At 36.5% G+C, this 20,205-nt stretch overlaps 1 protein-coding gene across 4 annotated transcripts in view; it reads left to right on the top strand.

Moving 5' to 3' along the window:
- GALNT1 (polypeptide N-acetylgalactosaminyltransferase 1) overlaps window positions 1-19,911 on the top strand; it is an 86,345-nt gene extending 66,434 nt beyond the window's left edge. For all 4 annotated transcript variants that reach the window (XM_033061616.2, XM_033061607.2, XM_033061586.2 and 1 more), the window contains exons 6-13: window positions 2,757-2,964; window positions 4,485-4,655; window positions 6,088-6,205; window positions 7,166-7,346; window positions 14,367-14,506; window positions 15,504-15,602; window positions 16,389-16,523; window positions 18,293-19,911. In XM_033061616.2, coding sequence (XP_032917507.1) covers window positions 2,757-2,964; window positions 4,485-4,655; window positions 6,088-6,205; window positions 7,166-7,346; window positions 14,367-14,506; window positions 15,504-15,602; window positions 16,389-16,523; window positions 18,293-18,439 — 1,199 coding nt within the window. In that variant the 3' untranslated portion in view covers window positions 18,440-19,911. The remainder of the gene's footprint in view (window positions 1-2,756; window positions 2,965-4,484; window positions 4,656-6,087; window positions 6,206-7,165; window positions 7,347-14,366; window positions 14,507-15,503; window positions 15,603-16,388; window positions 16,524-18,292) is intronic.
- Window positions 19,912-20,205: the final 294 nt, after the last annotated feature.

The following is a 20,205-nucleotide window of genomic DNA, read 5'->3' as shown; positions in this document are numbered from 1 at the left end:
TTCCACAGAAGATGCTCAGTCCTAGGTAAAACTATGCACCCTTTTGACAGAGAAAAGGCTTGAAAAGAATATCCTCCACAAAGAGTTATACCTATGAAACAACATGAATTCTTATTGTTCCAAATTAGAAGTACCGTGGAGATTTTTGGGTTTTTTTAATATTATCAAACCTCACTCTGTTGGAAGTATATGAAGCAATGGTGAAAAATTAGTCAACTCTAATCCTGGGTCACTTATAAGCAGTTGACTCTCTAATGCATAAAACTTCTCATCTCAGTGTTCGATATAGTGTTTAGTATGACCAGTAGGTTTATATAAAAAAATTATCTCCATGGCTTTATCCTGATGCTTCTTGTAGGCCAAAATGTATTACATTCATTAAAATATTATTCAAGTATTTGTTTTTTTTCTTCAAGGCAAAAAAATCAAGCCTTACCTTATAAGAAACAATTACTAGTTTCTGGATGCATGACTAATGAAAAAAAGCTAGATTCCTGCTACTTGAACAAAAGAAGCAATTTGTAAGGGATGTGTATTGCTCTTAGAGAGTGTGTTCTGGAGGGAAAAATAACTGCTTAGATTTGAGCATTTTACCCTAACTGCTGGTAAGAAAGTAACTTCAGAAATCTTGATGCCTGAATTATTTACTATGCTTTTATAGGGATGAGATATCAAACTTTATCTTTTCTGCATGTTATGCTGAAGCTCTAGTGGTATTTTAAGGACACAGTTACTGGAGGTCTGTCATGATGTTTTGTTTCTGGGAATAGTCCCTTCTGAAGTTTTGAACAAGGTGATAGTTCATAACAGTGTTCTTATGGACATGGTTAAACACGGGAGATGGACTGTTCTTAACCTTTTTCCCTCTGTAGTGAAAACACCGCACACATCTCTGATTCTTTCTCAGAGAAAAAAAAAATTAAAGTACTTGATAAATTGAAATTTTAAGTACTTTACTGAGAAAATGTAGGTAGGACTCAAGATTTTCATATACAATATATTGAGCATGACTTTCTGTAATGTAAGTTTGTAAATTCTTGACTACTTGCAGTTGTATTATTACAATCTTTCTCTCTTCCCCCTGCCAGAATTTCACCATTCTGTTAATGCAACTACATTCAAGAACCAATGTCACATACTATATTCATTCATTTAAATTTAAAGTGGATAGAGCTACTTTAAAAGCTTATCAGTACTCCACCTGAAATGTGCAGAGAAACATGTTAATTTGTGTGACTTGCTCGTCAGATGGTGAGCATAGAGAGAAATGCTGCACTCTCTCTCTCTGTGTATCATGTATACATTAAAACTATAAACATTGCCATTATGCTAGTTCTTTTAAATTAGTGGTTTTGAAAAGCTACGCTGTAAAGAGATTAGACTATATTTGCTACTCATGACTCAGTCATGATCTCTGTGCTCAACCCCAAAAGCCTTGCAATGTTCAGACGTGTACACTTGGCTAGTACCAAGAAACATGTATTAATTTGAGTCTCTGTTCATATGCAAAACAAGAATTAACTTTGAGTTTCTCTGGAGATAAGTATTTAGATGTATCAAACTCTTATGTACTTGCAGCACAGTTTAGCTTTCAAGATATGTCAACTTATTTCTGTGGGTTTTAGTGGCAGCCCAACGGTGCACAGAAAAATTGAGAAGGCAATTAGAACTCATTCATCTGGAGAAGTGGTAAGGAATGGTAAACACCTTCAGGTCATCCCTGCCTCTTGAGGTTTACAAAAGAGTCACTAAAAGTTCATGCCAAGCTTTCCCCACCACCCCTCCAGTGTCACACTTATTTTTGTATTTTTGTATGAGTTACTTTCTACCTTATGTGAAATCCTACTACAGACCATGCACTGTTGTAGTACAACTTTGAACTCCCATGTGCTTGGAGTGTACAATCTAATATTCTGTAGCTGTGCAATAAGACTATTTGGCCTTTTTTACACATTTAGAGACTGTGAGTTATTGCAGAAGTCTGTTTCTATGACTGTCCATTGCATTGTTTCTCACATCTTTGTTCTTCCTTTGGCATCAATCATCCCAACCCAATAGCTCTTTGCAGTACAAATAATTTTGAGTTTCTGGTGTATGGTAATTGACTGTTGTATTTTGAATACCTTTTTCTTCATAATTCATGCTATGTTGAGATTTGTTGGTGTTATAGATTCTCATTTATGTATAGTTTATTATATATTTTTAGGAGTTATAGTGATAATCTAATAAAGAAAATATTAGCCAGAAAACCCTAGAGAAAGTACAATTAAAAAATCAGTTCGATTGTGTTTTAAACTTCTCACAAAGAAATTATCTGGAAGTTGCATTACTGTAGGAGGCAATTCATTATATTCAGCAAGTCAAACCATTTCTGTATTTCCTTGGTAGAGAAGTGTAATGTTCAAGAGAACTTATGCATGTTTTTGAAAATAAGTATCAAATCTTCTCTGCCGCAAAAACTTGTGAATCCCATCTGAGTTTAGGGTAAGCATACTACCCTCTCTTCCCTTTTGTGTTTTCCATAATGAAGAAATAAAGAGGAGGAAGAACTTTCTGTGCTATTCAGGGAAACAGTTGGGAGATGTGGAAAGGAGTATTGTGAAGTGTAGAGGAAACTAGCTGAGAAAGTAGAAAAAGGATAGACAAGAGCAGGGGAGAGGAGTCTTAATTCAAGTCTCTTCATTTAAAAAAAAAAAAAAAAAAAAAAGCTGAACTGTGTAGCTTAAAGTTTTGATTGTTTTGATCATCCTTTACAGACTTCTTGAAAAGACCACTGGAGAGTTATGTGAAAAAATTAAAAGTACCTGTTCATGTCATTCGAATGGAACAGCGTTCTGGATTGATTAGAGCAAGATTAAAGGGGGCTGCAGCTTCTAAAGGCCAGGTCATCACCTTCTTGGATGCTCATTGTGAATGTACAGTAGGCTGGCTCGAACCTCTGCTGGCAAGGATCAAAGCTGACAGGTAATTATCCATCTATTCTCCCAGGCTGGGTTTTTTCAGTTATTAAGAAATTTTCCAAGTATTACAAGATAGCCTACAAGCAAATATCTACTTTCTGAAGAGCTGAATAAATTCTCATTGGTGTAAGGATAAAAGGCTGATTTAGTTAAACTTTTAAAAGTAAAACTCTGTTTCAAGTGAAGTCTATATTGGGATGAATGGAATAATGTGTTAAATAACAGGCGCAATGAATTAAACTGAGGAATTAGGGAAAGTTGAGGCCTTCAGTCTGCAGCTTGGCCTATTCCTTCATGACTTTGGAAAGATATTCTTGGGAAAAAAGTCAAACCCTGATCTGATGTAGCACCAGCGTTGTGAACAAGAACTGTGTTCAGGCTCTCATTGTGATTTCTTTATTACATAATGGTTTTGATTACGGAAATCTGGGCTGTGTCTTGGTCTTCTGGGATGTATTTTCTAAAGTTAGAATAATTACTGGAATCATGCTGACCTACACTTTTATATGCGATGGAAATTGTATTAGGTATGAAACTGAGAGAATTGTCTGCTTTATAAAATATTCATACATCTGAACAGGAGCTACAGTTGTGCACTAGTCTGTTAGTAGACAACATATTAAATAGAATAAAATATGGTGTCAGAGATCGCTAGGTTTTTTATTGTTACAGATAAAAATCATGCTTAAAATTTGATGTTACAAAATATAGTGTTGCATGATGAATAAGCTGCAATTTAATGAAGAAACTTTGTTCAGCACTGTGCAAAGACAAAGTAAATTTTGTTATCGTTAATAGGGGTTTTTGAGACTACAATACATACATTGTTACAATTTGTGCAAATACCTGGTTTAAATCCTCTGAATTAAGTTGCAAGCAATCTCTGAATCTTTTTACAGAGCTTCCCATGAGAGGAAGCCTACTTTGAGCATGGTTACTTAAGCATCTTTAAGATGATTAGAATTGGTTTCTGTGAATATATGTATTGATAATGACAGGACAGTGGACAAGGAGGCCACTTTGTCTCAACTGTGATGCAGAAGTTGTACATTGTTAACAATTACCTATCACCTCTTAGTCCCGAGGATGTATAAAAACACTTATTCAGGGTTAATATCCAAGTTTTAATTTGAAAACCTGCAAGTTACTTTGACCATTCAACTGGAAACAAGAACCTCTTATTTTCTAGCTACTCACTATGTAGCAATGATAAAGTTGGGATAGTTATTTCTGTCTGCAAAGGGATGAATATTTATTACTGGTAATAATGCAAATATGATTTGAAAAAAGATCTGACATTGCTAAAATTGTATCAGATTTACAATTAGGAAGACAGAATTTTAGTATGTGTCCTGTTAATAAATTATTGAATAATGTTGTTAAGAGATGGTATTACAAAAATTTCAACTGTATGTGATAAAAACAATATTAAAAAAAATAAAAAACAAAACATCTTTTTTATCCTTTTGATTAATATATTTTATTAACTTAAAATTTAATAATTTTGCTCTTTTCTTTTTATAGGAGGACAGTAGTGTGTCCCATCATTGATGTAATCAGTGATGACACCTTCGAATACATGGCAGGTTCTGACATGACCTATGGTGGATTCAACTGGAAGCTGAATTTTCGCTGGTACCCTGTTCCTCAGAGAGAGATGGATCGACGGAAAGGAGACCGAACCCTCCCTGTTAGGTAATCAGAAATTATTAAATTGGTTGCAATCTTTGTCTGATACTTGCTTTTTATGATAAACTTGAAAGTAAGTCCTTAGTAGCATATTTTTTGTCTGGTCGAAGGACCAACATAAAAGTTTTTCAATGGATTGGTTGTTGGTAACTTTTGGCAACAATAAAAGAATCAATCACTTTGTCACTTTGGAAATATTTTTCAGTTCTATGTTAATTACTGCAGAATTACTAATTTTCAGATAGCACTTACAACCATGCACAAGTTTTTAACAAAGCTTTTTCTTATTTTTTAATTGAACCTTATTTTTATCTTTTATTATAACAAATTAAACTGTATTTCATAAATATGCATTCATTTTTGGTATATACATGTACATATATGTTTGTCTATGTGCATTTATATGCAAACTTTAAGTCTTAAAAAGGGGGAAGGGAGATGAATTTATGGTTGGATGTCACGTAGGTTTATGGGAAGGGTAATGGGGAAGATAGCTTGTGTGTAATGTCTACCTTTTAACAATTGCAAACGTACATTTTCTGTCCTTACTTTTCTGAAAACTGGGCGTTGTTTACTTACAGTAAAGCTCAGAATCTGGCCTTTGCTGGTTTTTGTTTGTCTTTAGTTCAAGAAATTAACAGGTCTTCTCAGGATATGGGTAATGGTAATCCTCTCTTCCCCCTGTTTCCTTTTAGTGGGGGAAAAGATATATAAGTTTTTAGTTAGCTTGTGACCTAGGTTGCATTTTATGTGTCTTTCAGAAAAAACCCTAAACATTTCAAGAAAACAGCTAGTGGTATAAAATCATGTATTCTAAAAGTGTAAATAATTGAACTACAAAGTTATGTCATTGGCCTAACATGTAATTTACTTATTGCATACTTGTCTAAAAAAGTTGGAATGTTCAACGGGAGATGTTTCTAAAGCTCTGAGAAACTACTAGCCAAGTTTTATTTTTTCGTACCAATAAAGAATCTGTAAGGAAAATCTAGATGTAACCCTGACTGTACAATTTTCTTGTATGAAGCAATAAAAGTGAAAGCAAGCAGGCTGCTTAATGACTTCCCAAAACTGTTTCAAGAACAGTAGCCTGAAGTATAATTTTTCTGTGTGGAACTAGTTTCTTTTTTATGAGTTACCAGCATTGGAGGCAGAAGTCTTTCTCAGGAATGACAGCAGCTTTCTAGGGACTGTTACTCTACCCAGACAACACTTTGAAGTGAGAAAATAAGGAGAACTGCTAACTACCTAATTCCATCTCTGGAAAAATTTGAGCTAGCAAGTACACCAACAGTAACAGAGTTTGAAGGGAAGCTTACTGAGAAGGAATGTGTTAGGAACTTGGGAAATAAACAGCTATTTTGTCAGTGTAAGTGTGAAATGTATCTAAGTATGTGTTTATAGTGACTGATGTGATTTTTTTTTCCCCTCCCCCCAGGACACCTACAATGGCAGGAGGCCTTTTTTCAATAGACAGAGATTACTTTCAGGAAATTGGAACATATGATGCTGGAATGGATATTTGGGGTGGAGAAAACTTAGAAATTTCCTTCAGGGTAGGTAAAAATCTACAGTGCTTTATTAACCATTAATTTATTAATCAGGACAGTGCATCTGGAGTCCTGTAAAACACAGATCTACCACCTGCACCAGTGTCCTCTTCTGTTGCAGCTGGCACTTCCTTTCCTTGTTAAGTTCCTCCAGCAGAGATACACAAAGACTGTGTCTGTCAATAAAAAGTGAATGATGAACTGTTGATAGAGCTTTGTGATTTAAAGATCAGGATGGTTATTCTGAAAATAAGTGTTTGTGTGTTGAAAGAAATTCAGGTAGAAAAGCTGTGGAGGAAGCATCAGATATAGGTGATGTCACCAGTGCAACGTTTAATGTGCCAGTGGAATGTGAGCACCTCTGTTACAAACCCGCTCTTGCTCTTTACTAACTTCATGATTTCCTGTGCTCATTTGGTTGTGGACCTAACCAGTGTTCTCATTTTTGTTCCTACCGAATAGCACCATTTCCTTTCATTTTTACTACTTATTAGCAAAAAGTATGTAGGTGGGGATTCTTCTGAAGTACTTCAGCTTTCTGATTCTTCCATTTTTCAAGGTCTAAGATAAAACTGAAAGTATTTTCAGAGACTTGGGAAGTGTATGGGTTCTTTACATGGTGGTTCTGTTTTATAATGGACTATTTTAGACACCTGTTAGTTCCTGTGATTCATGCAAGCCTTTTCCTTCCTTTGTGGTCAGCTTGCTCCGTTCTTTAAAGTAATCTCTGGCTGATGTGGTATTGCTCCAGGAGCTGAAATACTTTCATATGCTGCCTTGCTTGGGCTTGTGAGCATCTTTAGCTGTTTAGCAGGAAAAAACGTGCAGTTCTCTTCCATGCAGTATGCATTTGTTCTAGGCCTCAGCTAATGTTGTTTCCCCACCTTGAACTGAAGCAAATGATTATTGTCTTGGAACTTTTTTTAGCAGCTTGTAACTATGCAATAATTGTTCTATTGCTTCCAGATCTGGCAGTGTGGTGGCACTTTGGAAATTGTAACTTGTTCACATGTTGGGCATGTGTTCAGAAAAGCAACACCGTACACTTTCCCAGGAGGTACAGGGCAGATAATCAACAAAAATAACAGGCGGCTCGCAGAAGTCTGGATGGATGAATTCAAAAACTTTTTCTACATTATTTCCCCAGGTGAGCAGATCTTTGGTTATGAGAAATACTTATTAAGAATTAAAATGTTGCTACTACTGGGAAATGACGTGAGTATTTATATAAAAATGTTATTGCTTTGAAGTTTGTTAAGACAGAACTCTTTTAAAGGTGTACAAAAAGTAAGGTCTTAATTGAAAAATAATTTTGTTAGCCAGAGATGTGCCCTGAAGGGGTTTTTGTTTGCTTGCTTCTTAACAAGAGCATGGTTTATGAATGAGCTTCCTGTGCAGTAGAATTGAAGCTCAGTGGAACATCAAAGAGCTCAGCTGTAGTACTGAAAATTAGCCATCCAAAGTCGTATTGTAATGTGCTGAATTTTGGGGTCTGGTTTCATGTTGTAAGCATTTCATGTTGAATACATCAGAAATTATTGAAGTGAAATGCAGAAGTAGAGTGGCAAAGAAGTTAATATATTCTGTCTTGATAGAATTTGTACTTCACTATCTAGAGTATAGGGGAAAGTTGCCAATATAATTGACTGGGAAGATATTTATTATGTTTCGTTATGTGAATGTTGGCAAAACAAGATGATGTAATATATGAGAGAAAATTTCCCATGAACTCAGATTTTCTGAAAAAAATAGGAGAAGAAAGGAAGCCTGGGAAATATTGAAATATCACTTTCAAGTACAGGTTATTTTACTGTTATATAAAAAGGCAAAGATATTACAGGTAGCAACAGCCAACCTTTCTAAATACTTGAGACATTAGACTTCATGTACTAAGTGGGGGTTTTATATGCCACATCTGTTTTTCCAAAGAAATTTCTTTAAAACTAGTATTTCCTTATGACCTGCTTATTAAACCTACATTACTATTGACGTTTAAAAGCTGTAATACAATGTAGTATGAGTCTGAACAGTATCAAATTTAGATTATGGGTTTTACAGATGCTTGTGAGAGCAACTGACAGTGCAGATTTATGGTGGTTTTGTCTTAAAAGAAAGTTTTACTCAAATGAGACTGTGTAAGACTTCTACTTTAAAGAAGTCTTGGTACTATTCAAAGCTTTTCAGATTAAATCAGGAGCTAACAGCTTATTGTTATTGTAATTTTGCATTGTTGTGTGATTAATGCAGCATTATGAATTCAAACATGAAGATGTATAAATATTCAGAAAAGTTGTATATAAATAGGTGCAGTCTTTTTTGGTAAAGATGACTCTTATTTATCCATGTCAAGCTGGATTTTAAAATGTACAAAGTTGCAGGAAGACATAATTATAAAAAATAACCAAATGCGTTTTAAAATGTAAATTACTGATAAGCCATGATAAGGCTCTGCTACTTTATATGTTACCTCTATTTTCCTTCCATTTTGTGCAGTAGGCGTAAGCTACAAAGGACTTAAACTCTTTGAATTTGGTAGGATTGGGGTTTTTTGATAGGACTGCAGTATTGTAGAATATGCATGCATCCTCCAAAGACAGTAAAAATTCTGAAATGGTGGAATTAAGTCAAGAAATCATCTGTAACTGCTCTGTCTCTTCTTTCCTTTCCTTTCAAAAGATGCATGTCTGCATAATTTGTATGGTAATGCCCGAGTGATTGTTGGATAGGTTTGTGCTCTAGCCAAGCTGCTCGTGGAGCATCTGCACCTGCCGCCTGTCACACGCTCTCGTTTGTGTCCCCATGACTGTACTGACTGCGCACTGAAGTTCGATGCCAGAATTTTCAAGTGGCTCAAGAATAGGGGAATATTGTATCTGAATGAGTTGGGTTATTCTGAAATTGATTTTGCCTGGGGCTATGAGGAGAATGCCCAGTACTGTGGGTCATTCTTTAGCTCTGATGAAAACCTGTTGTTCAGAGAATGAACACACAAACCTGCTCAGAGCCACTCATAACTCTCACCCTCCCGAATCCACCTAAGTTGTGAGAGCCAGTAGATATTAACTAACAAGGATTACTGTTTTGGGAAATTCACAAACACCTTATTCTTGTAATTCTGCTATCTCCAATCTTAGCTGAGTGTTGCAGACTGTGATTTTGCCCATTGACAATAAATAGCATCAGTACAGGTTTCAGAAAATCTCTTGTGGACGTTGGTTGTTAAGGAACTCAGTGAATCTCTGCTAGCTTGGCTCGCTTAGCTTTTCCACGTATCCTTCCAATATAAAAATCCAAATGTATAGTTCTTACAGAATGCTGGTGTAATAATCCTCAGGCAGAGTACAGAGTGCAGCCTGTGAAACTGTTTGTTAGTACAAATGTGTACTTTCAGTATTACTGTGACAGTGTCACAAGGAGCGAGGTGAGGATTCTGAGGCTGATGCTGGTTTGCAAGCCTTGGGTGCAGATGAATAAGGAAAACAAGCAATCCTCTGTGCACCCAGGATTTTTCTCACTAGTTGATATGGATGTAAAAAATTGGATTTTGAAGGAGATAATATACTGACAACTGTCACTGAGCCTAACAAACAAGACACTTTTTTCCTCCTTTATATTTTCTTTTTTGTTCCCCTAGGATACTGAAAAACAGAGGGATTCATCCAAGAAAGCAAATCTAAAATTCTCAGATAGCTTTCTCACTTCATGTAATCTGTGTTGTCTGGGAAAAAAAGTCTTGCTGCTTGAATGATAGGAACTCAAGAGACTTTTTACTATTGATGTAATGTAGTTAAATGAAAAGCTGCCCTCTTGGAAAGTAAGCCTGTAATCCTTTCCTTCTTTTATAAGTATAGCCCAGCAGAAACTGCTACTTGTGTGTTTTAAGCTTGTGTGAATTTTAAAAGCCATCCCTCCACTTAGGAGTGGCTAGGTACAGGTGGAGGTTGGGCAGGAACTTGTTGCAGCTGCTCAGCCAGAATAAAACCTGTCTCTTTGCAGGCAGCAGCCCTTCTCCCCAGCAGTACAGGAGCTGGCTGCAGGCATTTCTCATTAGCTGGTATCTTTCCTTGCAGTCATGTGTTACATCAGGGCCCTGTTTCCCAAACCATTTTCTCTTTGGCTGTCAGAAAACAAATCCAACATGTGAATAATCTGTTTCCTGGCTCGAGACATTCTTTCTGTGGACTCTGTCACTTCCTTATTCCTAGTGCTGGTCATTCATCACTTTCTCCAGGCTAAAAGATTAGGACTCTGTTGTCCAAGATGAGGAGGCTTCATGAGATGGTGATGCCTGTCTCACAGCTTGCTGTGAGGGGAGTGCCCTGCTTTTCATGGCAGGTGTTTTGGTATGACAAGCAAAGGGCTTCACCTCCCCTCACTTGCTGATCCTTCATCTGCAGGATCCTTCATGCTGCTTCTCTGACTAGCTGGATTTGCCAGGGTCGTTTCTCTTGGGGGTTAAGTTAGAATCTGTGTCAGCACAGGAGGTACAGCAGGAATCTGAAGGTGAACAAGGGAAAGCTGCCCCTTTGGCAGCAGCTGCTGCAAAGCATTAGGCTGGTCAGCTTTGTCCTAAAGGGCGTATACTGAGATATATTTTGGGATGTACCCAGAAACTAAATGGGCAGGCAGAAAGTCTGAAAAGACAGCGCTGTGGAATTACCTACGCAGGAGTCATCTAGACAGAGACAGGGGAGTGTTATCCTAAAACTGGATCCATAGACCTCGTTTATAATCACTGCATGCCTTGGTCTCTAGCCAGGCACAGTAGGTCAAGGTTCAGTATGTAAAGACTGGAAATGGAAAGCATTATATATGATTGATAGGGAGGACAGAGGAGGAACTGAGTCCATATCTTGCAGTGTAGCTAAGCCTGTGTCCAAAGTCCATATTAAATGTTTCCACGTGGTTTTGTGTTCAGCTACTAGTCCCTATTAGCATTAATTGGGAATGCAACGAATGTAGCTATTCAAATTGGTTTTAAATTATTATTGCTTATAGAGTTTCATAATAGTAAGTAAAAATAAGTAATATTATTTTTATCAGAAGACTAGATTTAGATGAAATAGTTTTCATACTTTGCTTTTTAAAATGACTGAGCAATTTATAATCAGGATGATAACAACATGAAATTTTTTTTCAAAGGTGCTTAGCATAAATCTATTGCCACAAACTCAACTTGGGAAAGGAAATCTTCAGCTCTGGAAGTTCTGGGAATGGCACAGCTGTTGCAACATGGCTGGTGCTGGTGTGGCTCTGATTTGAAGTAGATGTTTTTTGCATTACTAATATTTATATTTTGAGTATGTCTAAGTATGTGTGTGGGGAAAAAGTATGTGATTGTCTCACAGCTAACAGCAAGCTGAGTGACAAATATAATCACCAGGGAAGCCAAAGCTTTTAAATGTAATTAGGGTTGGGGGCAGGGAGGTTTAGGAAAAATATAATTTTGGTCAAATAAAGACAACAGTAGCAAGATTTCTTAAATACCATTTCTGATTTCTGTGATGCAGATGCTCCATCCCTGAGAATGTTCAAGGTCAGGTTAGATGTATCTTGAGCAGCCTGGTATAGAGAAAGCTGTCCCTGCCCATGGCAGAGGGGTTGGAATGAGATGATCCTGAAGTACCTTAGAACCCAACCCATTCTGTGGTTATATGATTCTTTCCTATTCTTTATTTTTTAATGGACTGAAGGTTTGAAAAAGCAAGTCGACATGACTGTCTTCCTCACGATGCACATACCTTTGGAATCTGGCATGATTGTCTCCTCGGAGGAAATCTGATCTAATTTATGTTTTGCAGTTTGGTTTTTGTTTTGCCTTTAATTAACCATTTAGAAAAGAATGTCCAAAACCCCTAGAAGCTTATATGTCACTGTTGTAGGTGTACCTATAAATTTTACTGGTCTACGGAAGAAATAATGATTTAAACCCATACTTAATTTTTGGGATGTTTTATACTTTGCTGCAGTTTTCCTTATTTTCTTCTGTTCTTTCTTCCTCAAAAGAAATTCCCCATAAGTAACTGGCAGTGCACTGGGTAGAAATACTCAAGCTGGTTTAGAGTAATATTGGTAAGGTATCAGAAGTCTTGGAAACAGAATAATTCAGCCTTACTAGAGGACACCCCTAAGGCAACTCTACCTGTTCTGCTCTTCTGTCCATCTGCTAACCTGCTGCTGACTGTAGTATTTGTGTATGGTTTGGTGCAGACCTGACTTTGGAGGGGATTTTTAAAAAACCTTTCTGAATAAAAATGCTTTAATGGAGTACAACAAAACAGAGAAAAATCAGCTGGCACTTTTTTTTTGCATGTGTGGTGACATTTAAAACTATTTTAAGAAACTGCTTGCTTGTATGCTATTAAGTCTCATTTTACATTTAATTATTAATGGATGTGAATTTAATTCTTATTGCCATTCAGTGATGTGATGAAGCCTTAACAGTGCTGTTTTTGGGAGGTCAGTGTAGCAACCCGAGTATGTTTTGAGTGTTGTAAGGTTACTGCAAGAGTGGCATGATAACTGTTTCATTCATCAGCTGCTTTCTCATCACTGAAAAATGAAGAATCTAGTACTTAGCAGTGGTTAGAACCTTTCTGTTCTTGCATTAGCTGTTGAGAGAATGTTACTTTTCTTGTAGAGCAAATATTTGCTTTCATGAAGATGGAGCAGCATTCTGTGGCTGTGTTGTTTTTGTTGTTTTTTTTTTAATTTGTCTTGTATTTCTTGGTTCTGGGACTTCTTTTGCGACTTGAAAGCCCAGACAGAAGTTTTCTGGGATTCTATACAAACAAGATTTCCTTTGCTTTCATTCTCTTACCAGTATAGCTTTCCAATATACTTATTAAAATAAAGTCCTTAATTAAAAAAAAAAAAGTCTAAGAACCTGGCTAACATTTTTTTTGTTTCTGGAATATTGAAAATGTATTTTTCATTGGCATTTACAGACAGTTAGCTAAAGTTTGAGCCAATTATCTGTCTCAATTGAGTAGAAAGACACCATCTGCTGGCAAGTCCTTTTAATGACACAGTATGCCAGCTCAGACATGCCTCAAACTCTTTCCAAGGTCAAGAATTTTTAGAGGTAACTCGCAGTCCTCCAAGTGGAGAGATTTCTGAAAAATGTGTGCAGCTGGAGATCTGTGGTGTGGTGGCCAGCTGAGCCATATGTGTAGTCTGTTAGGGGAATTTAAATTGCTGGAGCAGGTTTTTTTTTTTTAATTTATTTTTTGGTTTTTTTGGTAGTGTACTGCATTTGACCTGTGTGATATGGAGTGTGGTGTGGGAAATAGAAAAAAGACATGATGCTTGAAAAGTAGAAATTATCCTACTATCATTAATTATTATTATTGTTACTGGAATATTAATTACAATAATGCTGAATTCTGGTGAAGCAAAAATATCTATTGTTCATGCACACCATCCTCAACCCATCTGCAGATGGGACTTGCACAAATTAATTTCCAGAAGGAATTAAAGCAACCATAAAGGAGTGGAAAGATACAAGAAGAAGTAGCACTTTGATAAATGAGGAGCAAAGGAATAAAAAGGCAAGCAAACTACCATGAAAAAATTATAACAGTCATAATGGTGAACATACTTCCTGTGAATGCTGTGGTTATATTGAACAAATGCTGAATTATTTAAGTTTTAGTGCTCTGTATGAAGGCTGCTTTCTGCGTGCTTCTTTGTGCAGTTAGATAGATGATGAAGAGTCCAGCGGGTGGTACCTGGCTTACAGAAATAAATTAAATTGGAATTCTGCTTGCTCCACAGAAGGAGACTGCTGTGTTATGCTGCATAGATAGGCACTCCAGTTACCACTGGGGATAGAATGGCATCAGTGACTAAAAAGGTTCAGCCTTTCTCCTCTATTAGCTTAGTAAGAAACTACATTCAAATTGTTCCACAAACTGCAGGTAAGAAATTGTCATGCACAGACCAGGTGTAGTGATTCTGTCTGTTGTGGAAAAAGAAGTCACGACAGACATGTTCTGAGTTTAAACAACTCAAGGCTATATTAAGCAAAAACCTCTTTGTAGAGAGGTGACTTTTTGAAGAGAAAGCCTTTCATGGAAGTAGTAAATTATACTGATGGATTTTCTTATGAAGTGGAATTAAATGTTATTTATTGGCAGCCGTTGAATGCAACTTCGTTTTTTTTCAGGAGTTACTAAAGTTGATTATGGGGACATATCATCACGACTTGGGCTAAGGCGCAAGCTCCAGTGCAAGCCTTTCTCCTGGTACCTGGAAAATGTTTATCCTGATTCCCAAATTCCACGCCATTACTTTTCTCTGGGAGAGGTAAGATTTTGTCTTTTATATTCGTCTTCCCTATGTAAAGTACATTGTGCAGTAAGTTGTGTTTTGAACTGAGTAGTGCAAGCAAATTGTCTTCAGAAAAGTTCAAGTATCTTGCACCTTTGTTTCTGTCGCACGTAGAACGACAAATCTGGCTTCTCAGTGGGGCAGACAAATGAACTTTGTAACAACTTGTGAACAACTGTAATTTAAATGTTCTCCTTTTTTCTACTACAGTACAAAATGTCATATAAATGGCTTTAGAAATATTCCTTCAGCAATGTAGTTGTGCATAACTTTCTGTATAATGCTCTCTACAGAGTACAAGTGAAGTTTTGCATGAAAGCTATACTAGGTCAAGAAAGGTCTTTGCCTAGAAGCTGTTCTGGACTTTACCCCCAGAACCCTCACCCATGAACAGCAAATTCTAGTGACCCCTAAGCCTTGCTGGGCATTTCTCTTTTTTTCTTTAACCTTTTTAACTGTAGAAATAGTACAGATGATGCTGTCCTAAATAAGTAGGCACCCTCTCCTCTACAAGTCATGTTGAACTAAATATCAAGTTTTCTGTAGAGTGATTTTGTACTGTAGATTTTAAAAGAAACACTTATAGCAGAGTGTGCTTCTTCATGACTATCAAAAGACTTTGTAGTCACACCTGTTTACTGTATTGTGATATAGGGATTAATACATTTGAACGTTTTGGTCCACATTCCATTGTGTCCATTCTGTTGTTACTGAGTCTTTGAGCAAAAAGTGTCCCCAAGGTAGAAAGATCCCCCAAAGAAAGCAAAGAAACAAACATGGTTCTGTAACCTGTTAGTGTGAACGTTACTTGAGAGTTTGAGTCTTGGGCAGTGGTGTCTTATTGCTAATATGGGTCATTTATTTCACATAAGCTCTGGTGAATGGAGAGGACTGGTGCCACAGTGATTTGATATGGACCCAATTCACTTCTAAAAATATCAGCCTTTGGTGATGTGCTCTTTTTCCCTCCTAGATAAGAAATGTGGAGACTAACCAATGTCTGGATAACATGGCAAGAAAAGAAAATGAGAAAGTTGGAATCTTTAACTGCCATGGAATGGGGGGCAATCAGGTGATAATTTATAAAAAGGAATTTTCTTAATTTGTTGAGCTGTTTGAGACACTGCTATTCATTGGGACAATTCTTGGATGTTTTCAGTAGTTATCTTCAAAACAGACTTAGGAAACCCTCATTAAAGAAAGTGCCTGTAAGAGGGAAATGCAAGAGAAGATTTGGTGGTGGTTTCTCCTTGTATGTTTTTCAGGCCTGATTGCAATACATTTTAGATAAATTTTAAAGTCAAAAACAAAATCATGGGAGGAAAATATTGCTCGGAGCTAGTCTTTATCTCCAGTAGGTTCTTTGGAAATGCATTCTGGTTAGAACTCCTCTGATTGGCATCATTACTTTAAAAAAATCCCAAAACCAAACATACCTGTGCCTGAAATACATTTTTAATATATCTTTTTCTGGTTATCAGTTGTGGGATTTAATTTTCATCTTTTTTTTTAATTCTACTTTCTTAATAATTCTTGATGAATTCACATAAACAGAGATTACCTGTGTTTGGGGATTCTCCTATTCCTTCACAGCAAGCAATCTTAAATTCAAAAAAAGTCTGTTTTTACTGAACAGCTTGTGATTGTGTTTATATTTGTTCCTCCCCACCCCCAAAAAAAAAAATTTAAAAATTAAAAATCTTTTCATGCCTCACTATTATGAAAGGAACAGAAAGCAAAATAATTAAAAAATTGTGGGAATAAATTAAGTAATGCACAAATGTTCCCCTTTCCCTTCACTTCATGAATCTTTTGGAAGCAGTTCTTTTTCAGTTCCTCTTATTCTTTTTCTGTGTAGGTTTTCTCATATACTGCCAACAAAGAAATTCGAACAGATGATTTGTGTTTAGATGTATCCAAACTTAACGGCCCAGTAACAATGCTCAAGTGCCACCATCTAAAAGGAAACCAGCTTTGGGAATATGATCCAGTGGTAAGTCTTCTAATGTCTTTTGACTCCAAAATGAGGCAACTTTGGCTTTTACACGAGCCTGCAGAACAACGTATTCCAGTGTGGGACCACTATTGGACAGACAGATCAGGAAACAAAGTCAGGGTTGTGTTCCCTCTGTTACTAATTCACTACGTTGATGTCATTACCTGGTGAGTTTTGGGGGAGCTTTTGCTTGTGCTTTGGCACCCTCTGGAGAAATATTGTCTGACAGTGTAGTGTTGTGTTAGAACAAAAATGGAGAAGTATTCCAGGTATCTATTGGACCACTAAAAGATAAGAGTAATGATGTGGTGACAAATTTAGCACTTGGTGTCTTGGCTTGCACAAAGTTAAAAGGAAATACTTCTCTAATTAAAAAATGAGCATTGCAAACTTACAGAGATGACTTTACATTTCTAATCATGGTATGTCTAAGGTATAAATGCTTAAAACACCTTTATTTAAATCATGCTCTGTTACGTAATGTTCAAATTTACTTTGAAGTTCATATGTTGAACTACCAGATCTAGAAATCATTGTCAACTGATCAATTAATCGTTAATTTGATTTGCAAGCTCTAGAAATTATTTCGTCATTGAGTAATGCAGTCAAGAACTACAATTTGTGGATGAAGAATCTTGCCAGTACTTACAATGACTTATTTTTAAAAAGGACTTTAAGATATTTAGCTACTAAAAAGTAATTCCACTAATTAAAAAGCAAAGTGGGGGTTATTTCTGACTGAATACACTTGCTGTAGACTTCAGTGTCTGAAGGGTTAACAAAGCCTGCAGCCTTTTAGACCATGAGCAATATGTGTGAATGATGATTCTGTGGTTAGGATGGCAGTTAATGTGGAAGACAGAACTCCTGCCCACATAGTTGAATGACTTTTTTTTTTCCCAGTGTTTTTTTTTCCTTTCTGTCTCTGTTCAACTCCCTCCTTCATTCTTCAGCACCACTATGAGTGCAGATTGACATGCTCAGGTTTTTGAATTAGATTTTTTTTTATTACCCTTTGCTGCTTGTGCACATAAGGCCATGACTTTTCCATCATTCCAGTGTGCTGGATGTGCTGCATGAGAGAAGAAATGTGGGTAGTAATGCGTGTGGTACCATAGGCAGGTTGGTGCACTGAGGAGTATCTGTAGTACAGTGGCAGGAAATGCAGCTTCTGAGGATCTCTTCTCCATGAGGATAGTGCTGAGGTGTAGATAGTGGTTTACCAAAAGCTTGCAAAAATGAGTTAAGTAGGTATCGCAAAAGTTGCACATACTTTTTGTAAAAGAACATACTTTTTAAAAAGAGCCCAAAAAATGCTGAAAGAACATTGTGTAAGGTGACTATTGTGTTCCCAACTGAGGGAAAAAAAGTACTTTTGAGAACATATTCAATGTGTTCATTCTGATCTGATAAAAGCTACTATTATACAACTTCAGTCATTAGTTATATCTTACCTGTAACCTGCAATTTCTAACTCTTCATGGATCCCTAGCTGTATAGCCCTACTTAAAGAATGGTGGATATTGCTTGACAAAGAACATAATTTACAAGTTAAGACTGTTTTGTTGTTCATAAAGCACTGCTTTTAGTGTCTACAGTGTCATATTTAAGTGTTTTTTAGGATTGAGATCTGCAGTCAGTAACCACAGGGTCTTCTCTAACTCCTACTTACCTATGGAAAAGTTTTGATGCCAACTAGAAATTTTTTTGTTGCCTTATGCCTGGTGATTTTTATAAAGCTAATTTCTTTTTCTTTTGTCTTCAAGAAATTAACCCTGTTGCATGTGAACAGTAACCAGTGCCTGGACAAAGCCACTGAAGAAGACAGCCAGGTACTCAGCATCAGAGACTGCACTGGCAGCCGCTCCCAGCAGTGGCTGCTCCGCAACGTCACCCTTCCAGAAATATTCTGAGAGGTTCTAAAGAAAAGCAAACATTGACTGGGCTACCTCGGCTGATACTTTGGCTACGCTGTTAAGTAGCAACAGAAGAAACTTCTGCTCGGCAGAATCCACAGCTCCTCAGCTGTTAGAACTCCTGCAGCTTCTCAGTATCTGTGAACCAGCCTTCCTGTACAAGGATGTGAAACTACCACACAAAGCAGTGAAACTGTGCCCACTGATGTTTACAAGATTGAAAGAGTTTCTTCCAGCAAATAATTTAGAGAACCTTTGGACAGTGGAAACATAATCAATGAAATAGTCTCTCTGAAGAGCTACATATCGTTTTAGTTTGCTTGCACATCAGTAACCTTTGCTGAAAGTGCTGTTGTAATGAAGAAAGTTTCAAGAATTCTTTTTTTCCTGGTTAGCAGTGGTAACCAGACTACTACATATAGATCCACAAATAAATGAGAGAGCTGGAAACCAGATTCAGTATCATGACATAAGAATTCTGTGGTTTAAAAGCAAAAAGTAAACAGGGTTTAATGAAACTAAATCAGAACTATGAAAAGTACAATTTGTTATAGTGAAGTATCAAATTTATATGTAGATTTTATACCTCAGTGGGGGAAAATAACCAAGTCAAAAGGCAATTGTTTCTCTTTTTCAATTGTGTGATAGTCCATAAATACTTTTTTTTTCCTGGTGAGTCTAAAGTTATTTTGGGCGCAAACAAAATGAGCGTAAGAATAAACTGAGCTCTTGAATGTCAGATCCACTTTTCTTTTAATTTCTTGGCTGTTGGAATTGTATCTTTTCATTGCTGTCTGAAAACTGGAGGTTAACATGCTGTCTAACTTTTTTTTTCCAGACCTGCCATTTCAATTTAGTCAGCTAATGGACTTTCATGGCCAAACAAAAGATTTAAGTACACTCTGAATTAAGTTAACTTCAGTATGCTTTAGCGCCCAAGACTTGTACTACTGTACTACAATTTTGTTTTCATAGCAATAAATCTTTTGTTCCTTGTTTGATTTCAGTCATCAGAAAGCCAGAAGAAATGATACATGATTTGGGTAGAAGAAGATTGGCAAAACTGGAGGTTTTCTGGAATCCTTTTTCACTTCATATTCAGATGTGCTTCATTGTCAAGTGCATATTTAGATTAGATTCTGAATTGTAATGTTGATCTGCTGCTTTTTTCTAATAAAACCTAAAGAAAAATAGTGAAATTGGCATGGTTTTTAAAGTAAACATAGCCAAAAGCAATATGACTATGTCATTACATTGGTCTGCATTTTTTAACTGGATTGCTTTGTTTTGTTAAGAAAAATCTGTGTGGGCTGATTTTGAAAATGAGCCACTGAATGCTCAGAGTATACATTGAATTTTCTTTTGGAAAGAAAAATGAGATTTGCTTAATGGAGAGGATATTTTTATGATAAATGTCATTGTTTGGCCAACTGTCCTGTAAAGCAAATTAAACCTAGACTCATGCAAAAGTTGTGTGAAATTATATTTGGCTCTTAAGGCCATTTTAGACTTACTATCCCAAGCTGCTGTTGTCAGTGTTATCTCCGTTATTTCTGCAGCAGTACACAAGAGTTTCCATACAGAAAGCAGGGGAAAGGTTAACAAATTGTACTATTACATGGCTACTTTAAAAATACATAGGATGACACAACATGGGTTTAATATTAAATAAACAACCAAATACCTAACTATGTTTTATTAACCCCTTTGTATGCCCTGCAAATCTTATGAGATTGAAGTGGATTTATGAAAGTAATTTATGA

This window comes from Catharus ustulatus, chromosome 1 (genome assembly GCF_009819885.2).
Source record: "Catharus ustulatus isolate bCatUst1 chromosome 1, bCatUst1.pri.v2, whole genome shotgun sequence".
NCBI classification, from domain to species: domain Eukaryota; kingdom Metazoa; phylum Chordata; class Aves; order Passeriformes; family Turdidae; genus Catharus; species Catharus ustulatus.
Note: the sequence above shows the minus strand (reverse complement) of the source record. Positions and strands in the feature narration are given on the sequence as shown.